We start from the raw sequence: 23,146 nt of genomic DNA on the forward strand, positions 1-23,146 counted from the left end.
TTTAATGAGGGACAACACAGAGTCAGAAGTTAATGTCCAGCTATTTTCTCTAAGCTATTAATTCACTGTTTCCTACATTCTGTACCACTGATGTGTATTCCAGTCCTTTTGGGACCATCCAATACTGAACTCTCCCTCCCAAGGAAGTGGAAACAAAACAGGCTGTGCACTTTTCTTGTGTCTTTGGTGGCGTTTCTCAGAGCTTGCTTGTACTGCTCCCCTCTACCCATGCAGCTGAGTGGGCTTGGTTCAATTGTAGTGTGCTTGGCGGCGTGCCGAGGGTCAGGATGCACCTGCTGACTTGCAGCACGTGAGACTTCCTTGAGCTGAAGGTTCCAACTTTGGCACCGCTCACGGAGGATGTTTCATGTAACAATACACTGTTGTTCTTTGAATCTCAGCTTACACATAGCCACAGGTTCACCAGCATATTAAAAAATGGCACTGCTGATTAACTCCAATGTCCTTGTGTGTTGTGAAGAGTGTCATTTGCATCTCGTAGAAGCGAACAAAGAAACTAAAGTGAAAGATATTAAGAGATGTACAAACAAGCCTTTTCAATAAATGCAATTCACAAGCTTATGATTGTTCAGAAGCATTTAAGCACAGGTATCTGCTAACTGGATCATTACGTGACTTCCTCTACCTGAAAGACCATCAAATGAATTTGTATTGAATGATCGAGCGATTACAGCTAGCATGCTGGCATTGAGAATGATTCAAAATACCGACCTTCAGGAGTAAAAAGTATATGAGCAGTGGAAGACCGGTAATAGCAAATCAGCCTTTACCAGTTTAACATCTCCCCCAGATAACCTCGTACCACTTGCTCAGTGCTTTTCTTCAGAAACATGCCTTCTGAAAAGCCTGAAGAACTGTCAAACAGGTTTATTTGAAAGTCACCTACCAAAACTGAGGCATTTGCGGTGTCACTCCTCATAGGAGCCCATATGTCCCAGAAGCAAAATCCTGACGTTTCAGGAAAAATATCTGTTCTCCTACAATTTCAGAACATTTGACCAGACAATTTCTGATTCTGTTGATGATTCACCTACAACCCCCATGTTAAGCTGTCAGCACTACAAAGTCATTGAAGAAAGCCACGCTTTAACCTCTGGTAAGAGTGTCAGGGTTCTGAACAGCTACGAAGCAGCATTTGCATTTTCAGTGCCGTGCCAAGTTGAATTGGGCACCAGCTAAGCCAAAAGCAAAAACAAAAACAACAGCAACAAAAAAAAACCATAAGTCAAACGATAAAGCTACGTAGTTTAGTACATTAAAACAAAATCAAGGACAATGGTATTTATATATGGTTCCAAAAATATACAGATGAGAAAAGAAAATCACTGTATACAACTCTGAGGTTGTTAAAGTGACCAGGGAGATTGAACAGTGCGAGACATGCTTTTCCAGTTACAAGCTCAAAACAGAAGTGCAAAAGAAATTAAAGCTTTGTCTGAAGTGATTTACCTGTCAGGACAAAGAAGGCTGGAGTATCAGCCTCAGCATTACAGAGAAAGCTCCACCCCACTCCTAACACATACACACAAAATAGCTTAAATTTTTCCGTAATACGGCACTTCATTCAAATGGTATCCCCCTGAGTTTGGTTACCACAGGGACAGTTTGTCTGATTCTTATGTTTGCCTATGTATCAAGTGACGCATCGGCAGCTTCTCAGCTTTCCAGCTTTGGCCAACAATACCTGCAAGTCGCAGGCAGTGAAGGCGGCAGGTAGCCTGCAGGTAGCCTGGCTCCCAAGCTCCTGCTGCTGGCTCTGCAAGACCACCTCGCTGTAAGAAAGGAACTGTGCTGAAAGCAGGTGTGGATCTATGGCTGAGGAACAAAGGAATCGCTCTACAGGTCTCTGTACTGAGTGAAGGACAACTTCAGACAAGTGCTTTTAGCAGGCTAAGGTCTACATGCATCTATCCATGCAAATGCAGAATATGGCTCCCAAGACCTGGAACTAGGGCGTGTGCATGTGAAGACTGGACAGAAGGCCTTTCCTTGTAAGGTTACAAAAATATATAGGCAATAGCGTAGCTTAAGAAGTCAGTTTTACTTGTTACAGAGATCCCAAAAAAGTATTCACTGCTTTTCAGACATTCCAGACAAGGTCACTTGTAACAAAAAAAGTCAAGTTCTCTAAAACATGATTTTAAAAGCGTGTCTTTTCTTCAAGTGAACAGGACATCTGTTTTTAAGCTCAACTTTTTAGTCAGTTAAGACTGAATTTATTTAAGATTTTATGTGAACATACGCATAAACACAAATAAGTTTACTTTCAACACATTTGCACGGAAAAAAAAAAAAAAGGGGGGGGGGGTTAACCCTTCAAAATGGTAACAGAGCAGGTCTGGTTAGTATGTATCTATTGCAAATCTTAAAGATCCTGTGCATTAGGCCCACCCATCCAGAAAGCAGGGGAAAAGTCTCAATGAGAGAAAATTCACGTTCAAGTCTAAGTGGTGTGTTGAAGAGCCAGCAGCCTACGTGACACCATGAAGCTAATCACAGTATCCAAACGAGCAGAGCTGCTCGGGCTACTAAAGCAGTGTATCCTCCCAAAGGCGTCAGTGACTCCCCAGGTTATTTTCTGTTTCGAAGGCGTTTAGATTTCCTAGGACAGTCTGTGGATTCAACCGCCTTCCTCCGTTTTCTAGGAGATTGTTCATTTGAACCAGAACCCGAAGAACTTCCTACTGCGCTCTCCATCACCTCTCGCAGCTTGCGTTCAAGCTCAGCCAATCGGGCATTCTGTTCACCTATGATTTGGGTTTGCTCTAGCAGTTTCTGATCTTGATCTTGGAGCTGTTTCTGTTGCTCTTGCACTTTGGTGCGAAGCTCTGAGATTTCCCGTTTTAGCACTGTCACTCCTGCACCGTTTGCTTTTACTTGCTGCTGGAGTTTGGTGACCTCCTGTCTTGAAGGATTCTGCTTGGAGAACAGCTGCATTGTTGTTAGTGCTGCAGAAGGCCCTGGAACTTCAGAGAAAACTCTGGTTAGTCTTCCACATCTCTGAGACAAAAGCAGAAATCGTGTCCCAGTTCTCCTACTTTGCTTACCCCTACACCCCCCCCCAGACACGAATGTGAGTACTGGCTGCAGGTTATGTGAACACGGAAATAGACTTACTGTTCTTTTAAGTATTTAACAAGAGCACATGGCATTTCAGGGCACAGCTAGTTCAACTTTAAATACTTGCATTTCCAGTAGCACGGAAAACAGCTCATTCTTCATTTTCCATATGAGCCCCATCTCATTCAGCCAGATCAATAATTACAGAGAGAACACGTGGTCAGCTAGAGTTAGTGACACATGTTAAGTCAAAAACCTGCAGCACAGCTCTAAGTTAGATGTATTACACAATAGCTATACTAAATGTCTTTCAGTAGGGCACTCTTATTCTGCTGTCATAGTTGTAGACAGCTACAATTCTAATTGTTTTTTATTCAGGGCTTAACAAGATATTTCAGTTTAACTTACTTTTTAGAAGAAGGGGATTTATTTTCCATGATGATGTATACTCATTCTTCCTAAGTCCTAAAATCATACTGGAGTTTGAGCTTGGGAATGTTGTTTTTATTAAAATTCCTGCAAATCAAGGAGACTAACAGCTACTGTATAATTTCTTTCACTTTTTCTAACATAAAAAGGTATCCATCACTTTTTCTACTGTTTTACTCTTCTAGCAATGGAGTGCAAGTAAAATGCAACTTTTAAGCACTACGAAGACAGAACAATCTGGAACAGCCTTGAACGGTCAACCTCTTCTTTTTTTCTTTAAGACCCAGTTATTTGACACTAAATGGTTGCCATTAGATCTACTATGGCCTATTCCCTCAACACAGGATAGGTACTTTCATATCACATTAAGCCTTTGGTTTGGTGAGCACATTGACATCAACTATGGTTTTGGGCAATGCTTCCTTAGCTGACAGACTCCAAAGAACTGAGGTATAGTTATCCAGATATAATTAAGAGGTGGAATACAGACTTATGGCTAAAGGGATGAACAGGACATGCAACAAACCACAAGCAGCTCCTACAGTTCAGCCTATCATTTTTGGTTAAGCTGTCATTTTTTGGGGGGTTATCCTTTCAGGGAGCATGTTTTGCAATCCCTAACATTCTCCAACAGTGTGTGGAAAGTTCAGTATGGGGAAAACACTACAGTTCTACTGACCTTTTGCTTCTGGCCATTCTATGAGGCAACTACCTTAATGCTTTGGTTCACGTAAGTTACGGAAGGCCTGAGAGGTTATACAAAGGACCAGTTTGTTTATTTAAAGACTATTATTTTAGCTGCCTTTTCTGTGTTGCCCACAAGGTTTTGATTGTTAACGTATACCTTAGTGCTCTGGGAATGCAAAGAATGCACATACTTGTGTGTTCTAGCTCTCTTACAGCAGCTTAGGCCAATTCATTTGCTGATCCTTACTAAATATAAAAGGCATCTTGAGTTGTCGTCTCATGTGCCAAATTTCAACCAAGTGCAGTGATAAAGTCTCATTCATTGGTGGCACAAAAGGGTTTGTTTATGAATACACACTAAGCATAATTATATCATACATTCAAGTGACCGTTCTTTTGCCAATACAAAGCCTCCTCAAATGACAAAGCAAATGAATTTCACAGTTGGCATTCTTAAAAAAGAAGTATCATTAATTCTTATGTGAAAAAGCTCATTTATTGAAGGGAGGGAGCTTTAAAAAGATGGTGCTCTGAGTTTTAAAAAATAAAATAATAAAATACAACAAAAAAACCCCACTTAACTATACATTGGAATTAATACCTGGGGCAGCTCCTATCAGACGTCCTGATACATCTGACCCAGGAAGCTTCCTTTTCAGGATTGGAACAATCTTCTCATCAAAATATTCCATAGCCATGGAAGAAATGTCCCTCAGTTCTTGAAGAACTTCATGAGCTCTCTGAGGAGCTCTTGTAGAGTTTACATACCTTAGCACACGGTAAATTTCATCTATTACCTAAAACATTTAAGAAGAATTAGGATTTTTCTGATAAAGACAAGATTATTTCAGATCATTCTAAAAGCATTGGCACATCAGAGACTTTCACTACAGAACTATTACTCTTGCATATCACTATGCGTGTTAGTTCTTTACTGGTGTTTGGAAATGAAGTACTGTCTGCGATATACCAGGCAAACCATTCACTTGATGGATCACAGTTCCATTGAAACTCACGAAACAACATGTGTGTGAGATCGTTTTACTGCATCCACGCTGGAATTTTATGCACTCAGTAAAGCATCATTGTTTCTTTTTGGAGAACCAAGATGGAAACCATACAGCTAAGCAGTCAATCCCACAGCCAGTCATGAGACACACACAACACAGGAATAGAATAACAAGAATTATTGTTATGTCAGTCTGAAGAGCTGTAAATATTTAAATGAATTCGCTTGCTCCCACTCAAAATATTGCAAATTTGGATTACACCCAAAATGTATTAATTTATGAAATACCAATCCAGGACTGGCAGAGAACATAAGCACCCTCTTAACAGGCTTGAAAAGCAACCTTTTGTTTAGCAGAACTACAGAGATGAAAGGTGCCTCACTAATCTATGAATTATAGTCTGAGCAAGCCAGGATAGGAGTGCTGGTTTCTTACTACAGAAACTGCCAAGCCAGGAATTGTGCGCATGATTAAGAATGGTTTAAGACTCTACTGAAGGATATGGGCCTTAAGAGCTTACAATCAACAGAGCTGCATCTTGTGTTTTCATAAAGGAAGCTTAGCTAAAAAGCTGCAGAAGCTAGATGTTACCAAAGCAGCCCATCTCGCAGCAAGCTCCCAGAGGCTTCTTTCTCTAATTTTATCCACATTATATCCCGTCAGTAATAACATCCACAAAGCATTCTTTTGCTAGCCTCAACATAAAATCTTGCATAAAATCTTAATAGCACTTCATAGTGAAGTGCTGTTAAGAACCTTTAACACAATACGCTGAACCTCAAACCAGGATTCACATATTCTAACACATTCATTTCTTGAAAGTTCTGCAGCAGCTTCATTCAGACAAAAAAGTTCTGCTGAAACAGGGCAGGTGGGGGGAAACCACATGCTGAGCCTTGAATAGGCTTGACCAAAACCTGACTTACTGGTGTACTGATAACTGCTGTGAGAGACCAGCAGCAGTATCAAGCTCATATACCAAGTAAACAGTTCAAAAAAATCTCTTTTAGCTGTTACATAGGAATACAAATAATGTCTTTATGACCCAGTGCCCAGAAGGAAAATGGCTGCCAAACTTGTTTGCACAACTTCTACACACCTCAGGTCTAGCTTCAGCATTGCCTTTTCACCTACCCCTCATGAAAAGTAAGGGAACATTTCTTTTAGGTATCCTATTCAGTACCTGAGTATCACGGCCTTACATTTATTTGACTTTGTTATATTACATTGCATTTTAAATTAGATTTAGATATAAAAATAATATAAACTTAATAAACCTAAATATATTAAACAACAGTAATTCAGATTAATTTAGTATAAAGGCAATAAAAGTGTATGGAAATCAAGTTACCTCTTGAAGATAAAAACTATTTCAAGCTGATAGCCTATCCTGCTGTACTGAATGCAGAAATGCCTGCCATGCCTCATCTCAATCCAACAGCTAACTTTTGCATTCATCCCAGAGCAACCAAGTTATCTGCCTATGAATAGCAGAACATTAGGCTAATGGTCACAGATCTTGTTTCAATTCTAAATTATATCTGAGTCTCTTCCTCAGACAATGATTTTGTCAATTCCCCTCTATACCTCTGTTTTCACAGCTTATAAAACAGTCCTATTGCTGACACACATCTCACTTGGTTAATCTATACTTTATGCTGGGACAGTAGTCTGAAATACCACAACTGTTTAGTAGTAATAATATTGAACAAAGTTTACCTACATTTAAAGCTTACTCCACCTAATATACAGAAATACCTCATCCATAGCAACACCGAAAGGTGTTTCCACATACTATATACATCTCACTTCAATTAACTTGAAGTATTCAAACCTGTACGAAAAGAACTTAAAGTCTTCTGCTGTATCTTTTGATGACCTGGACTCCAGCTATTTTGGACAGTTACAATTCAGAGTTAAACCCTACAGATCCTGTGTTGTAAAAATCCTTGTAAAAGTCCTGAGGGAAAGTAGATGTTAAATTTTAAATATTCAGATATAGTCTGGTTCATTCATTTCACACTGCCTGTTACAGAGAAGCATTAACTTGTGTGTTCTAAGTATCTCAATCAGTTTCAGTATGCATACACATTACATAATCCAGGGCAGCTGGGACAAATGTACTTGAAGTTACACAATCGTGTTTTTTTAAAAACATACACATTCACATAAATTATAGACTACATTTTACCTTTCCAGGTATGAAGCAACAGAGATTGGAATCCACATACTTCATGAAAGTCATATTTAACAAAGAGAGTCTTGTTTCTACAGCAGCAAGGATGTCTGCATGACGAGCTAACGAATGGTTTCTTCTTTCTGACTCTCGTCTAGGAGACAGACCATTAAGTGATTTACATACAGTAATTTAACAATGAGTCCACAAAATAAAACTGTAACTATCACTCAAGTTAATTTAATCATTAAAGCCATTTAGAGGTTTGAAAACATAGCCACTACATTTGTTGTGCCTATGGACAAAAAATGGCAGAGATTAGATATCAGCTCATCATAGCATAGCACACTTTCTGAAGACAATTTTTTTCTCTAAATAATTACATCTTTTGCTACCCATGAACTCTGTATGTCATTTGAGACTCTAGGAACAGGCTTTCAGTACTAACTAGCAGCAGACAATGAGTCAGGGTGGTTATTTGTATCCTCCCATATTCCTGCATTTAGTATTTCAATACAACACACAGATTTAATATAGCATAACTGCTTACTATAAAGTTCAGGCTGAGGTACAGCCTTTTGGCACGTGATCTCAGCAGTAAGTAGCATTTAGTTTCTTCACTCTGACTGGGAAATCTGATAGGATGCGGCAGCAGCAACTGCACTTATACACTGGAAAGAGGAGAAAAAACACTGCTTTTGGGAGAACCTTAAGCTCCCAGTAATGAGAGCTCACATGTCAAGCCTCCTCCCTTTCCTAATTTACATCTTGGCACTCAACAACTTTGCTTTTTTTAAGCAGAGCCACAGACAAATCATCAGTTTGTCTTGAAGAGGAATGTCATTTATTCATTGCTAAGAGTCCCCTCTGGATTGCCAGAAAGGCTGAAGAACGCAAGACTCTTCTTTACTCTGTTTAGAACACCAGAGACAATTTCCAATATACCAACTCCTAGTATAGTATAATACAAGGTACATTCATGCACACCATTATTTTGTAATTAGATCTTAGCTTATAATGCTTTTTGGGGAAAAAAAAAAAAAAGAGATTTAAATTTTCAAGATATGTAAACCAAATTAGCCAGCAAGAATCTCCCTTTTAGTATAATGCTGAAAAGAATGTAGCACACTGAAGCTGAGCTACAGTTTTAGCTGGTACCCACCTTGGAAGCTGAGCTTTAACTTGCTTTTGACACAAGTTGTGGTATCTCTCCACTTTTAGAAATCCCTGATTTAACATTCGTTGACAAACCAAGTCCATTCGTTTACAAACCTGTATTTAAGTAAAACAAAACAAATCTCTTAAGTATCAAAGAACGTCACAAGACACTTTTACTATAATCTTACACATACTTGCTGAGTAGCACAAGATTCCCTTAGCAGTTTTTCTTGAATTTCAAGACACAGAAAGTGCAGTGCAACTTAAGGCATTGCCATCTCTAACACTGATCATGAAGGTGTGCTACATTCCACACAGTTCACAAGCAAGTCTCCTGATTCTGCATAACAAGAGACAGTAGGCTGAATTCTACTCATACGTAAGCAGATATAATTTCCCTCTAATGATAATGCAAGTTGAAAAACCCTGTTGTCATCCAGAGTTATTCTGGTAGATGGTCTTGGAGGTCCTTTCCAACCTTGGTGTTCTATGATTCTATAAAGTCAGTGCTTTCATGTCTCAGAAAGAGCCTCAGAAACAAGAAATGATGTTTTTCCTTCAATGCTTATAGTTCATCTTTTGGAAGACAGACAATTAAAATTAAAGAGTTGCGCACTACAGTGCACAAAGAAGCAAGATGCCTTTTCATATGAAAGTCTTCTCTGTTTAACAGATTCCTTTGCTGGCTATGCTGGATACCAACAGCTGTTTTCTTTCACAGTGGTAGGGAGTAATGACATTAATACCTGCTCTAATGCTACCAAAACCCTGAAACAAAAAGTCACATTTGCACAAGGGCTATGTTAACAATACAGTTATTCAGCAGGAGAAAAACAAACAAGCAAAAAACTCCAAAATCCTACATACATTGTTAGGGACCAACAGTGGAGAAGCACAAAGAGAAATTTTCATCGTGTTTATACTGACATCTGGTGGCAGAAAATACCTCCCGTATCCAAAAGGCAGCAGGCTGTGACAGCTAAGAACTGCAGTGGATTTTTAAACATAAGATTTTCTAATCTTACTCATTTGCCCCGGTTTCTGGACACTGTCCGCATTTGTGACAACCAGCATTCTAGAACCCAAACACTGAACTGATACCATTAGAAACCAAAAGTGTCTGTCTGCAGCTTATTTAACCAGTCACCTCTTAGTTCCCAGCTGGATCCTGATGACACCGTTTAAAAATATGGCACCTGAAGTTACAAGAATAATATGCCTCTTTTAGACTGCATTGTCAGCAGTCGTACATAAAGTAGCATTATCACCATTTTCACTGCTCATATTGGTCCACGACAGTTCCTGATATTTCCTATCTCAATGGACTGTAAGAAAGCCAGAAGTTCCAACTTGCTCATATTTGCCAAATTTTGTGGATATCTCCTTACTCCAGCCATAAAGCTACATCAGCCCAAGTTCCCTCAAATGCCAGCCCAGCTAGAAGACTGTGTTCAAATTTCAGTGTTAGGAAGTTGTTCCGAGACCACATGAAATGCAAAAGGTGGCTGCTGCTTAGCATGGTGACACCTATACAGTAACAGATCTGTCAGAAGAGCTAATTTTCCACTTTGTTGTAAACAAATCAACTCAATCTGCTAAAGGACTGCCAGCTTCCCTTCCTTCAAGCATGTGTTATTTCATCTCAACTTCACTCACAGATGACCAGTATCAAAACTGGAGGTAAAAATTTATTCCAAGTGTTTAGATTCATTGCATGTTCTTTTTTAAGATCAATAGAGGCAATACAGATACGTAATACCTTTCTAGGTTGAAGAATAAGTGACAAAATGCTGATGACTTCAGCAAGCCTTAAAATAGAAATGCCTGTAAATACACATTTATTGAAACTGTGGGAAGATTAAAGCTGAGCTGTCCTTATTTGCGCTCTGCAGAACACTAGTGCAAAGTTGCTGCAGAATCTAAGACACTTCTGATGTGTGACTGAATCCAAGGTAACCTTATATTCAGAGCGTTCATGGAAGGCGTTTATTGTTTGCTTTCATTGTGGGGCTGTTTGTTTGCAGTCATGTTTACTGTAGCAACAGCCTGAATGGAAATGTATTTCCAGCTCAGACTAAGGATGTCATTATTACCCCAATTCAGAAGTGTCCAACTCTCATCCTCTTGGCTGACTGCACCTGGAAAGAGAACTTAAGCAGCACAAGCCCATCCTACTGTTTTAGGACAGCTGACCAAAGTTTCTAACTGAGACACTGCTATTGTAAACTGCTGCGTAGCATCCATGGTCAGAACTAACCACCCTTCCCTAGAAGGAGCAGTACTCAGCATTCCAAATGTTGCATCACTGCATCTGAAAATGAAGACTTGTTTCTTCCAGGTGTGGATGTCACCACGTTTAATAGACATTACGTATATACATTTACCAGTAGAATTCAAAGTGATTTCAGAAGGCAGCATTGACTCAATTTTACTCCATTTTATTCAGGAAAGTGCAGGCTCCACTTAACTGAATGTGGCATCATACAAATAAGGCACAATTAAGTGAAATGACTTGTTCCAGGAAAATGGCTCCAGGTTTTCATTCCTCCTTTGCCATTTTCCTATTCACAATCTAAGGCTTCTTAGAGAAGGAAGAAAAAGTGTTCGCTCCCCCTGCACCAGCATACAAAGCTATCGGTTTAGGGAATCCACACTTTTTGTCAGTGTATGTACAGTGTATGTAAGCTCTGTTTAGGCCAATTGATGTCCTGCCTCCTCCAAGGTGCTTTAATCCTTACAGTGTGGCATTCCATGGGATAATGAGGCCGTTTAAGAGCACACTTTTAATGAGCGTGAGACCTAAGGATTTTAATCCCTGCTGTTCAATTAATTTGGTCCCATAACATATCCTTAGTAGAATGCTACTCATTATGAAATGCATGATGAGAAGCAGCTCAAGTAAGTTCTCACAGAGAAGTTTGCTGTTTGTGCAATGCAAAAACACACAAGCGTGTCCTAAAGTTATCTGCCCTTAAAAACCTGACAATGATGAATTTCCGTTATGAATTTATGCCTAAACAATGTTATTTTGAAATGCTACCATAATCCTCCATCAATATGGTCTAGAGTTATGTCCAGTCTCCTTACCTCTGTTTCAACCTCCAGTGAATTGCCAAAATAACACCTTTAGTTTTGCATAGCAATTGAGAAGATCGAGCTGATCAGGGATATGTGGTTTTGACTAGGTCAGACCAGAAGGGCAGCGATTCTTGACATTAGTGCTGGTTAAACAAGACAACTGAGCTTTCTGTGTATTTTCTCACCTTGCGTGCTTAAGGGTACCATGAGGAATTCAGTGAAAATTAAGGTTTTTGGCTGTCAGTTACTCAAAAATTAAAAATAGGGAAAGATCAATTTCCCCAGTGCCCATAACATGCAGTCCCACTGGCACCATCCAAGGGCAATGGGGCCCTTGGGGCAACAAAGCCAGTGAAGGGTGTGGAGCACCAGGGGAGGTTCAGGTTGAATATTAGGAAAAACTTCTCCGAAAGCGTGGTTAAGCATTGGCACGGGCTGTCCAAGGAGGTGGTGGAGTCACTGTCCCTGGAGATGTTCAAGAAATGTGTAGATGTGGCATTTGCAGACAGGGTGGTGATGGGTCAACGGTTAGATGAGATGATATTAAGTGTCTTTTCCTGCCTTCGTGATTTTATGAGTAGTTTCTCTCATTCTACATCTAGTATTGTTCCTTGTATGCGCATCTCTACTGATATTTTTTGCTTTGTTTTTGCTGTTCTTGAGATGGCTCAAAGCAACAGTCTTCTTGAAAAAAATGGTCTCGTGTTACATAAGAGAGGTGTTTCACTTCTTAAGAAACACAGAGAGTTAAGCAGTTCTTTTAGTCCTCACACCACCTTTCCTATTCTGAATTTCACTGCTGACAAAGCATTGTTTACAAACACTAACAGCCTTAGAGGAAGAAAAAAACCCTCCTACTGCCTAGCGACAGTTCCCACAGCTACCATTTATAAAATGCAACGGGAAAACTGAAGCAAAGAGCAGTGCCTAGCGCGGCAATGCAGACTACATAGCACTCAGCACACCCAAACACAGTACATATACTTCCCTTTATCCAAACTGTAGAGGCTGCAATCCAAAAAAGTCATGCTATTTTCTTTTTCCCCCCACACATCCACTATGTACTCTCACAGAAGAGGCAAAATTCTTAGGAGATTACAGGACTGACAGCATGCTAGAAATATTAAGTGTTATGTCACGGAACGGTTTGGGTTGGATGGGACTTTGAAGCCCACCCAGCCCCAACCCCCAGCAGCGGGCAGGGCTGCCCCCCCAGGCCCCATCCAACCTGGCCTGGAGTGCCTCCAAGGATGGGGCATCACAGCTGTGCCAGGGCCTCACCACCCCCTGAGTTACAGATTGTGTGGTGTGTTTGGTGCAGCACGAATAAAACCAGAGCTTCTGCTTAAAGAGCTTTCAGTTTGGAATCAGGTTGCTGATCTGGGGCAAATGCAGTCCAATTCTCTACAGAAATACATGTGTAATACTATCTGGTTTAAGCTAATGAGCTCTTACACTAGAAACAGCGCAGGCAAGTTGACTGAGGGTTACATAAGCTGTGTATTAATTCCCTCACTATTATTCCGTACATGATCTCATACAAAATTGAGCAAGATCACAGCCAGTCACATTATGGCACCGTTTACACGAGGCTCCTGAGGCAGGCAGTTGAAGACTGATAAATACTGATCTCCTTGCTGACCTCCCAGCTTTTTTGGGCACAATGAAGTTTGCAGGTGGAGCTCATATCTTTTATTAGATCCGTTAGCACGGCTGGGAGCAGCGGGCAGCCTCTGGGGCAGACAGGGCTTTAAGTCTTCCTTTCCTGCCCCACGTTTCTTTCCAGATACTGGGAAGGGTCCTCGGAGCAGCGGTCTCGCCACCTCCTGCACTCGGGGACTTACGCCTCCAGCAGCCCCGCGCTGCTTTACAGGGCACGAATGGGATGAAAGGCGTTAAGAGACGGCAGGGCTCCGCTAGGAACGCGGGCATGGCGCACACCTGGACGCCCGTACGGGAGGCGCGGGGCGGGCAGAACGGGGAAGCCCCAACCCGGCCCAACCGCCTGCCCACCTCCTTCCCGGCGCTGCTCCCGCTCCGGCGGCCCCGGGCCGGCCGCGGCACGGCCCCTCGCCCGCCTTCCCTCCCCTCCCCAGCCCCTACCAGACGGAGCTGGCTCGTCTCGTCGTAGGACAGGAAGCTGAGGATGCTCTCGATGGCCACGATGGGCAGCCCCATCAGCGTGTTGCTCTGAGGCGGCTGCTCTAAGGGCGCCGGGGCCTCGGGAGACTGCGAGAGCGGGGGCGGGGAGAGCCGCGCCGAGCCCGGGGCGCCGCCTTCCCCCTCCGACAGGAGCCGCTCCTCCGCCGCCGCCATCTTACAGCCCGTCCTTCCTCCGCTTAGGGCGGGCGGCCGGCCTTCCTCTGACGGCACTTCCGCTCTCGCTTGAGGAGGGCGGGGACTGCTGCGGGTCCCCCGGGGCCCTATGGGGTCAGGGAAAGCGGGGGAGGCGAAGTAGGGTTGGCTGCCGGCGGGGGACTCCGCTGCGAGGGGTAGCTGAGGGCGCAGGCGACCCTGTCAGCGAGTACAGAGCAGGATAAAGCGTAAGTGGGTTTTTGAACGACAGTTGGTTTGACAGCCGTTTGGAAACACAGTGGAATTCCACAGTGCATTCTGGATCTGGTGTGTTCTTTACACCAAGTACTTGAAGTAACTGCTGTAGTTGTGAATGAGCTCAATAAACCAGCAGTTTGCCCCACCCTGCTGGTTTTACTCCACGTTCACAGAACAGTAGGGGTTGGGAGGGACCTCTGGAGATCGTCTGGGCCAATGCCCTGCCACAGCAGCTCCCCACGGCAGGTCGAACAGGTAGGCGTCCACATGGGTTTGGAGTATCTCCGGACGAGACTCCACAGCCTCTCTGCGCAGCCTGTTCCAGCACTCCACCACTCTCACACTGAAAACATTTTTCTTCCTTGTGCTTGGACTCTGACAACTCCATACGGAACTGTAACGTTGTGAATTCTTGTTCTCTTATTGGTTGAGAGATGACTAGTGAAACAACTGTAACAGTCTTGTAGTGAAACAGAACTGTAACAGTCTTGTGAAGGCCTCAAAACAAAACCTGTACTGTAACACTTGTGAAAGGTGCAGAACAACCAAGTGCTGTGCCCAAGCACAGTGGAGAAGTCAGGAGTCTTGCTTAAGGTAGTCTTAGGTCCCTCATACAGCCACAAGCCTCCATGACCACCATGTGAAGGAAGAAGCGCAGCTGGTACGGCATGCGCACAGGACTTGATACTGGACACCCTACGCCTGGCAACAACTCCTGGCTCAATTAGAAGGGACCATCATACAGCATAAAAGGCATTGCCAACCCCACAGCCAGTAGCACTTGCTCTACTACATCCTCAACCACCCCAGAAAGAGATGGCCCTCTGCTGGACTCTCTCTAGGAGATCCCTGTTTGTTTTTGAACCAGGGATTCCAGAACTGGACACAGTACTCCAAATGTGGCCTCACTAGGGCAGTTAGAGGGGGAGGATCACCTCCCTTGACCTGTTGGCCACAACATTTGGTGCGCACTAATGATGCACTGTGTTAGTCTCGTGCAGTTCACTGTAAAGCTACAGGGTTTTCCTTTCACTCTGTGAAAGAGAAGAAGGAGTAAGGTGGTCACACTGGGAACTGTATGAGCTTGATCTCCAGAGAAGTAATGGCTGCAAAGAGACCTGCTTGTTGTGCCACAATGCTGCAGTGATCCCCTGATACAGCCAGGCATAGCTGAGGAGACAAAATGCACAATAAATCAAATTCTGTCCTTTTATTTGCCTGTATATTAGTGATGTTTCTTGGTCAAAGTAGCTGTATCTGGTGTGGGAGTGAAGAGCAGTGGGACCAAAGGCTGTTTCTAGAACATTCTTGATGCTTCTGAGTGTGGCCACTGGCACTTGCACTGTAGCTTCACAGCCATTTTTTCTCTGATAGGAGTGGGCACAGTTGTTGAAAGCTAGTAGTGTTGAGTGTGCATATATTGTTAGGAAATGGTGCTGCTTAAAACTGCCTTACTGAAGGAAATCACTGTGAATGTGGGAAGTGACAGCAACAAAGCCTATGGGAAAAAGTCACAAAATGTTTGGGGAGATTGGGACTGCTCATTATAGTACCTGTGCCAAGGTAGTACAGCTTTAATTACTATAGGACTAAAGCAGTAGCGGCCTGGAGCATCCTGGTACAATTTTTTCAGCTAAACTTCTTGTCCTTGAAGGTTTATCATGACCTTTTTAATGTGCAGCTTCTCCCTTGGAAACCCATCTGGAACCTCTATCATGAAAGAAAAAAAAAATGGAAAATATTAGCTTGGGAGCAGGGAAAATGTAAGGGTGAGACTTTATGTGTGTCATCCTAATGGCACTCCAAAAATGTGCACTGAAATTAATATTTCCTTTTTAGGAGCAGAACACATTGTGTATTTCCCCTCCTCCCCTTCCCATGTCATCAATGCTGCTGTAAAATGATCTGTTTATCTTAGAGAACAAGGGGTTTTTTATGGGTATGGCTTTAGGAGCTGATCTCCTTTCGGATGCACTCTCAGCAGTTTAAAACACACTTGGGAGAACTCTTTATAAACTTCTGACTTGGCATGGGAAGTCTGTGCTGGTAGTCCACTAATACTGTAAAAGCAAGTGTTTTTTTTTCCTCTCTTAATATATATAATTTAAAATAGCTTCAAGAATGCTTTCTGTTTTGTCATGTAATTTGAGCAGTTTGAGGTTTTAAGGTACTGCTTTATGTTTTAAGGCACACCTTTATGCCTAATAATATATAAGCTGCATTTTCTATACGTTTATTATATTAGTAATTATAGTGTAACTATGCTTAGATAGGAACTGACAAGTGTAGGAACTGAGAAGTGGTCATCTGGAAAGACAGGAGCAAAGAAATCCAGCAGCTGAAGCTGATGGAAGGTGTGTAACTAGGCCAAGAACTGTGAGGTTAATGGGGAATGTAGCAGCAAAGAGGAATAACATGCTCAGAAATTCAGGATAAGAGCAGAAGCTGGGTGGGAGGAGAACATATTTGTTTTATTAAGTTAGTATAATCAAGAGAAAAATAGAAAATGCCTTCCCACAAGGCAGGTTTTCTATTCTAGGGTGGTGGCAGTTTGCTCACTTTATGAATTATATATATATATAAAAGGTGCTAAATTTGAAATCAGACAGTTATATTTGAGTAGCTGTATTTTCATACAGGCTGCTGGATACTGAGGCAGAGCAAAGTCTAAGGCTTAAAACTAATGTAAAAGCTTGGTGCAAGTCCACGTCCACACAAAGCTTAGGGCATGGCTTATAAAGGAGAGTAGTTACATCCAGACATAGCCAGGGACAGTTGCTTTTGAGCCTGAACTTAAAATAATCCAATCAAGCAAACAAAAATAAACAAATATCAGCACCACCACCATTTTCTTTTTTACATGTTTCTAACAAGAGTGGGCAGGAGTGTAAATTTGCACATATTCACGTTTTGCAACTAAAAGTGCTATGAAATGATAGGTAACTTGATACTTACAGTCATTTGTAATTATACTTTCAGAAAGGAATGTAATCCCAGCTTGGTTAAATCAATATATTTAAGTGGATGCTTTGTAGTTTTGCAAATCTGAGGCTCAGTAGTGCTACATGTATAAAAAAACTGATTGAGAAATCACCTCTACAACCTCCATCTACCTTTTAATTGATTTGTAGTACCCTATGTAAGGTATCTGATAGTAATCATAAACTGAAGCTCAGAGGCAGAACAGTGAAGACGAAAGAAAACATTCTCTGCAGATTTTCTCAGCTAAAAGTGCAGGGACCAAACTAACCTTGAGTAGCTTTGGTAGGCTGGGCATGTTGAACAGTCAGGCTCTCATTAAATAGGACTTTTGGTTTTAAGTTTAAAAAAAAAAAGGTTTAAGTAAGTGTTTTCAAATCCACAAGCAATTGAGGATATGTGGACAAGTCATAAGTTTATTAGGTAAGCCGTGGAGTCATGTATTGGCTAGCACATTGCCTTGGCCATATTACATGTCCTCACACAGCTCTACTCAGGCATAAGCTCAGTGGAAAAACCTATATTAACAGAAAGGAAGTTTTAATTACATGAGTTTTGCTATTGTTCTCTATTGTATTTTCTTCTTCACAAGCCGTAGGGCAGAGATTCAGTTTCCACCTTTAGAAAGCACTCAGTTTTTCTGCTAGTCTCCTTGATGTAAGTTCCAAAGAACTCGCTTGATTTTTTGCATGTTACCATATACTTGAACTACGATAAAGAGAATTTGGTGGAGACATCAGTAATGTCCCTCAGTGTCTCATCGTTTCAGCTCAGTGAAACATTGCTGGCATGACACACTGCACCAATAGTGCTGATGTGTAAGAAAATGAGAGCTTCTAAAGTGTCAGTTGTCCTTTGTAGACCATACAGCTCTGTCTGCTGTTATCTAAGGCACGGTTAGAATTGCTGATGCACAGCTCTGTGTGAGAACGTGCAAAGAAAATGTGTATGCTGGCCAAGAGTGGTAACAACGATACAGTCTCCTCAGTCCTGTAGTCCCCTTACAAAAAAGAAAGTGTTGGGCCTGATTTTGAAATCATTTTGTGTTTTCTGAAACCCTTCTGATTTCATTCTCTCTAGATTCCAGAGGAGTTGCTAGCATGAGCTCAGGCTGCTTCTTGGCAGCTGAGAAACGGGGACAAGGGAGCAATAAAATGGAAGCATTCATTTAACTCTCCACGTGCTCTAACCTCCCGTCAGGATGTAGCTCCAGCACCACTGTATGGCCAAGCAGTGTCCCAAGGCTGCTGGTAAGGAATGGAATTTTGATCATAAAATTCCTGTTTGCAAAAGCTGAATGTGTACGTGTTTAATTAGCATATTGTTTAATTCCTTCTCCATTCTTCATTATTGACCAACTCCCTTATGGGGCAGCTTGAGGCAGACACAGCTTCCTCGCACTGCAGTAATTGCCTTAAGCAGGCATTCTGCTACAGAGAGTCTTCAGTCAGGATTTGTGCTGAGATAAATTGATAGAGATCCAGAGTGAGTCTGATGAATATGTTTTAATTATTGAGAACAGCAACTGTGCATGATGCATACAAAACACTGATTTCTGCCAGCCTACCTTTGTTTCAGAGATGCTGGGGACTAATGAAAGAGGAAGCTTATTTCTCTTGTCTCTGAGGGACTTTCCAGCCCTGCTTTAGATGGCTGGTTGCTCTTCTGTTGAGTTACCTCTGGAAAAAAATCTGAATTTATATTACATGGAAAATAATTTGGAGTGAAAATTAGAGTTTTCTTCTAGCAAATAGCTTGAAGAGCCTTTAGTTTACCAAAGTTAAATAATTCCTGGCTGATATGGAAAGAATTGAAGACTTTTGTTTACTGTGAGTGATGCTTACGTATGGAGATATTAATGCTACTTTCTACTTTTGTAGATTCACCATTCGAAATTGTTGTTGAGTCATCAGCTTATGAGCTGAATAGATTTCAGCAAAATCGATGCAGATTTCAGAAGCAGTTTCTGAGTGCTGCTGCTCTCTGGGTGCTGCTGGCTTCTTAGAATTATTTATTAGCTTCCTGGGTAATGCGATCAAATGAGTGCGCTGCACAATGGGGTGCATGTGTGACTCTCACAATTTAGATGAAGTGATTAGCTTACAGATAAGGGGTTCACAGCTGTAGAAAGTAATTTTAGTTACCAGACTTGGATGTTTTGGAGAGAAGTACCTTTTCCCCAGGAGGAAGATGTGCCTTTTATATCACTCCTCAATGACAAGAAAACCCCAACCCTTTATACCTAGCACACTGGACACGACAGAAGTTGTGGCAAGTTGCAATGTCTTAATTAAAAATTCACATCTGCCAAATGCTTCTTCATGTTTGATTTTGAATACAGCATGGGTTTTTCTTCTGCAGGAGCCACCAGGGTGATAGAGGGTGTCCTGGCTTGTGGGGCTAACAGATTCTTTTAGGGAATTCATCAGTCTCAGCTGCAGATTTCAGTACTGGTGAACTATCTGGGAGGTAGACTCGGTCACTGGTGTACATTTTCTGCCAAACTGTTTCCACTGCAAAGTCTTTGATCTGACATTTAAAAACAAATTAAATACTGCAAATGATGTGCATAACTTTGTGAACGCAGAGGGCTTGGACAGCCTGGCAGTGCACAGCTTGCCCACAGCAAGCAGAGGGGTCTGCCTTGAGGGCAGCCAGGCACCACGTATTATCCATTCCCTACTCAGCAACAGAGCTTGGCCACTCACCTGGGGCTAACCGTCTGGTAAGGAATCAGTGCCTGAGCTTGCTGAGCCTTGTCCATGGCATCGTTCCCAGCACTGATGAAGTACTGAAGATTGGATACTCTCATACTCAGTGACTTGCCCAACTCTTGCCCAAGGTTAGCGTTAGAGGTAAGAGAAAGCGTTTGGGTTAGAGTTAGGGTTTGGATCAGGAGTTATGGCTAATGTTAAGGTTAGTATTAGGATTATGTTTTGGGTTAGGGTTAGGACTAGTCAGTGTCCAGAGTTAGGGTTATGGGTTAATGCTAGTTTTAGGGGTAGGGTTTAGTGTTAGAGTGAGTGGTTAGGTTTAGAGTTAGGATTAGGGTCATTAGGGTTATGTGTTTATGCTAGGGATATGTTTAAGGTTAGGTGTTAGGGCTGGAGGTTAGTGTTAGGATTGACCTCGCTAGTGTCGGGCTTTAGTGGATAGTTCTGGTTCTAGCTAGCATTAGGGTTTAGGGTTAGTGATAATGGTAGGGCTATGTTTAGGGTTTATGGTTAGTGATAGCATTAGGGCTATGTTTAGGGTTAGGATTAGGGTTTGGTTTAGGGTTAATGTTAGAGATCTGAAACCCCAACCCACTGAGTTTAGGTGAACAATTCTCTTGGCTTCCTGCATTCTTCTTCCCAGCTTTCTTATTTTAGAAGCTTTCCATTCTGTACTAGTAAGCTTCAAACTTCAGTAATAAAAGATCATAAAATTGACATGGTGCTATTCCAACAGTAAGCAGCAGTGGGTAGCAAACCTACGGCTGTTGCATTGATGTTGCTGTGTTGATTTGTGACTTTCTCACATGACTGCTTTAGAAACAGTCTAAGAACCAGGAGCACAGCCTTTCTGATGAAGAATTAAAGGGCTTCTTGCAATAGTGACCATCACTGCTGCTGTTATCTGTAATATCTTTCTGCTTTTGCAAGTTTCTGCAGTTTAGATCAAGTAGATCTCTCTCTCAGGGAGAGATGAGGAATTATTCTGGTACATTTTTGTCTTTTTTCCCCTCCTTCCTCCTTCTCTCAGATGCTTTTCGAGCAGTTCCATGAATATTAACTTCAGCTGGCCCCTTGCTGTGACAGATTTTCAGGCAGTGCACATGGTCTTGATCCCCCACAGCCCCCCAAGAAGCAGAGGAGAGGTACAGGGCTTCAGCTGTTTGTGCTGTTGGCTCCCATTCCTGTGATTTCATCTTTCCTTTTCTGTGATAGCCCTGCATGTGTAGGGGTAGGAACCATCGCCTCTGCCAGTTCTTCTGTGGGTTACATTATCACCGACTGTTGGCACCCCGGAGACTGAACCTGTGAGCAGAAACTCTTATGCTTCTTCCCACTGGGGGGAACCAGAGCTTTAACGAACCCTGTTCATCACAATAACACTATGATTAATGAACTGGCATGAGAAAATCCTGCCGTCAAGGGGAGGTAAGAGATGGTGCTAGGGGATGCACAGGTACAGGCAGCAGTGGCCCTGCTTTACCCACAGAGCAGGTGGAGGGAGGCTGCTCCGAACCCGCTGCCAGCTGGCATGGGGAGCACAGAGCCTGGCATTGACATGGGGAAAATGCGGGCACCCCCTGAAGCTTCATTTCCTTAGCAGGGATAGGGTGACAGCTTTGTGTGGGAAATGGAACAAGAAGCTGTGCCAACACAGACTTCTGCAGATTGACCTGCAAGGAGCACGTGCTAGCAAAATGTCATCACTGAGCATATCAGAAACCAGTTCTCTACTCGATCTTTCTCTAACCATTTCCATATTTCTTTTATAAGCTTATAAATGGTTTGTACCAGTCAGTATTTGGGAAATGCATTAAGAGATCTCAGTCGTTATTTTATCCAACCAGCTGGACGCTCCAAAAAAACTCAGCAGGGAACTGCAGAAGGCCCTTGCTGCTGTACCTACAGCCGTGGGCACCAGGATGCTGACCCTGACACGTGGCCAACAAGCATGGGGTAGTCTTTATTTTGATTTTGCAGACCAGAGGTGGAGGCCTCAAGTAGTGCCAGAGGAGCTGCAGGTTGGATATTGGGAAACGTTTCTTCTCAGAAAGAGCAGAGAGGCAGTGGCACAGGCTGCCCAGGTTGTGGAGTCACCGTCCCTGGAGGGGTTCAAGAAACATGGGGATGTGGCACTGAGGGACGTGGGCAGTGGGCATGGTGAGGATGGGTTGGTGGTTGGATGCGATGATCTTAGTGGTCTTTTCCAACCTTAATGGTTCTGTGACTCAGGTGCTTGGGTATCCCCCACACAGCCACGGGGTGGTCACACGTACACAGCTGGCTGCAGAAATCTCTCTCTCTACAGTTCTGTTGGGTTATTCTATTTCATCTTGTCTGGGTCAAGCATAATGCGTGGCCAGAAGGTTCTGGGTTTGGCAAGTGAGAGCCGCTGCCACATCTCCATCTCATTTCCCTATTGATGGGCGTGGTCGTTAACACATTAACAGCCCATAATGAACCTAAAGCTCCCTTACAGGGCGCTTCGCCCTTCATCAACACCACCGCATCACGCCGTTGGCCATGCTTGTGCCAAACCCCATTCCCTCTTAGGGCTGAGGGGCTGTATTTCCTCACCCCTTATCGACCACGACACCCCTGGAGGGCCGCACAGGGAGGAGCGCCGGCAGCCCGGCCGAGGCACGCAGTGACTGCGAAGAGTACAGCGCGGGGCTGCGCGGTTCTGTGCGCGGGCTATGGGACTTGCGGCCGTGACGTCACCCTGGGCGGGGCTGTGACGTCACGGGAGGCAACGCGGGGTTTTCACCCGGCGCCCAATGCGCGTCGGGGCCGGTGATGTCATGCCGGCGGGCAGAGAAACGTGCCTTTTGTTTTGCTGGGCCGCCGGCAGCGGCAAAAGCGGCTTTGGGACCTCCTCGTAGCTTTTTTTCGTTATTGTTTTATTTTTCCTTTTATGTCCCCCAGCTGCCGCAGTACCGACCCCCACCTGAGGATCGCACAACAAAGTTATCTAGCTTTTCATCCGCGCCGCTGGAAGTTTTATTTCCCCCCTTTAGCAAAGAGGCGTTCGTCCAAATTAGCTCCGGGGCTCCGTTCTCCCTTCGGCCGGGAGCTCCTAATCCCCTTCCGTCCTGTTTAATTACCGGGAAGCTTTTCACACGAACGGGAGAAGCAGATGGGGCCGCTCCCCCCGAGCCCCGCCGCCGGCACAGCGCACGGCCCGGCCCAGCCCGGCCCCGCCGACCGCCCGCACACCGCTCCAGGCCCGCGGGTGCCGCGCCGGCCCCTCCCGGGGGCGGGAGGAGGCGGGCGGAGCGGGG

At 43.3% G+C, this 23,146-nt stretch overlaps 2 protein-coding genes across 4 annotated transcripts in view; one reads left to right on the plus strand and one right to left on the minus strand.

The window, feature by feature from the left end:
* TP53BP2 (tumor protein p53 binding protein 2) overlaps window positions 1-23,146 on the plus strand; it is a 67,233-nt gene that overhangs the window by 3,826 nt on the left and 40,261 nt on the right. The window contains exons 1-2 of one of the 2 annotated variants that reach the window (XM_046939568.1): window positions 14,007-14,162; window positions 18,232-18,401. The gene's annotated coding sequence lies outside the window, so the exon portion shown is untranslated. Of the gene's footprint in view, window positions 1-14,006; window positions 14,163-18,231; window positions 18,402-23,146 lie in introns of those variants that run through there. The other variant, XM_046939575.1, reaches the window with a different exon arrangement.
* FBXO28 (F-box protein 28) lies at window positions 1,247-13,965 on the minus strand. Of its 2 annotated transcripts, XM_015283908.4 has the most exons (6): window positions 13,723-13,965; window positions 8,546-8,655; window positions 7,399-7,537; window positions 4,799-4,994; window positions 3,490-3,597; window positions 1,247-2,987 (listed from the first exon to the last, which is right to left on the minus strand). In XM_015283908.4, the coding sequence occupies exons 1-6, from the start codon at window positions 13,933-13,935 to the stop codon at window positions 2,593-2,595; spliced, it is 1,161 nt and encodes a 386-aa protein (XP_015139394.1). In that variant the 5' UTR covers window positions 13,936-13,965; the 3' UTR covers window positions 1,247-2,592. The 2 variants fall into 2 exon arrangements, with proteins under 2 accessions (XP_015139394.1, XP_046795537.1); XM_046939581.1 differs by lacking the exon at window positions 3,490-3,597.

This window comes from Gallus gallus, chromosome 3 (genome assembly GCF_016699485.2).
Source record: "Gallus gallus isolate bGalGal1 chromosome 3, bGalGal1.mat.broiler.GRCg7b, whole genome shotgun sequence".
NCBI classification, from domain to species: Eukaryota; Metazoa; Chordata; class Aves; order Galliformes; family Phasianidae; genus Gallus; species Gallus gallus.

Excerpts from the sequence above, each read along its gene's own strand:
- FBXO28 (XM_015283908.4), bottom strand. The coding sequence starts at position 13,935 with ATGGCGGCGGCGGAGGAGCGGCTCCTGTCGGAGGGGGAAGGCGGCGCC. Across the intron at positions 7,538-8,545 it reads GTTAAAGCTCAGCTTCCAAG|ACGAGAGTCAGAAAGAAGAA; the intron begins GTGGGTACCAGC and ends TCTGTCTCCTAG. Across the intron at positions 2,988-3,489 it reads AAATCCCCTTCTTCTAAAAA|TTCCAGGGCCTTCTGCAGCA; the intron begins GTAAGTTAAACT and ends TTTTCTCTGAAG.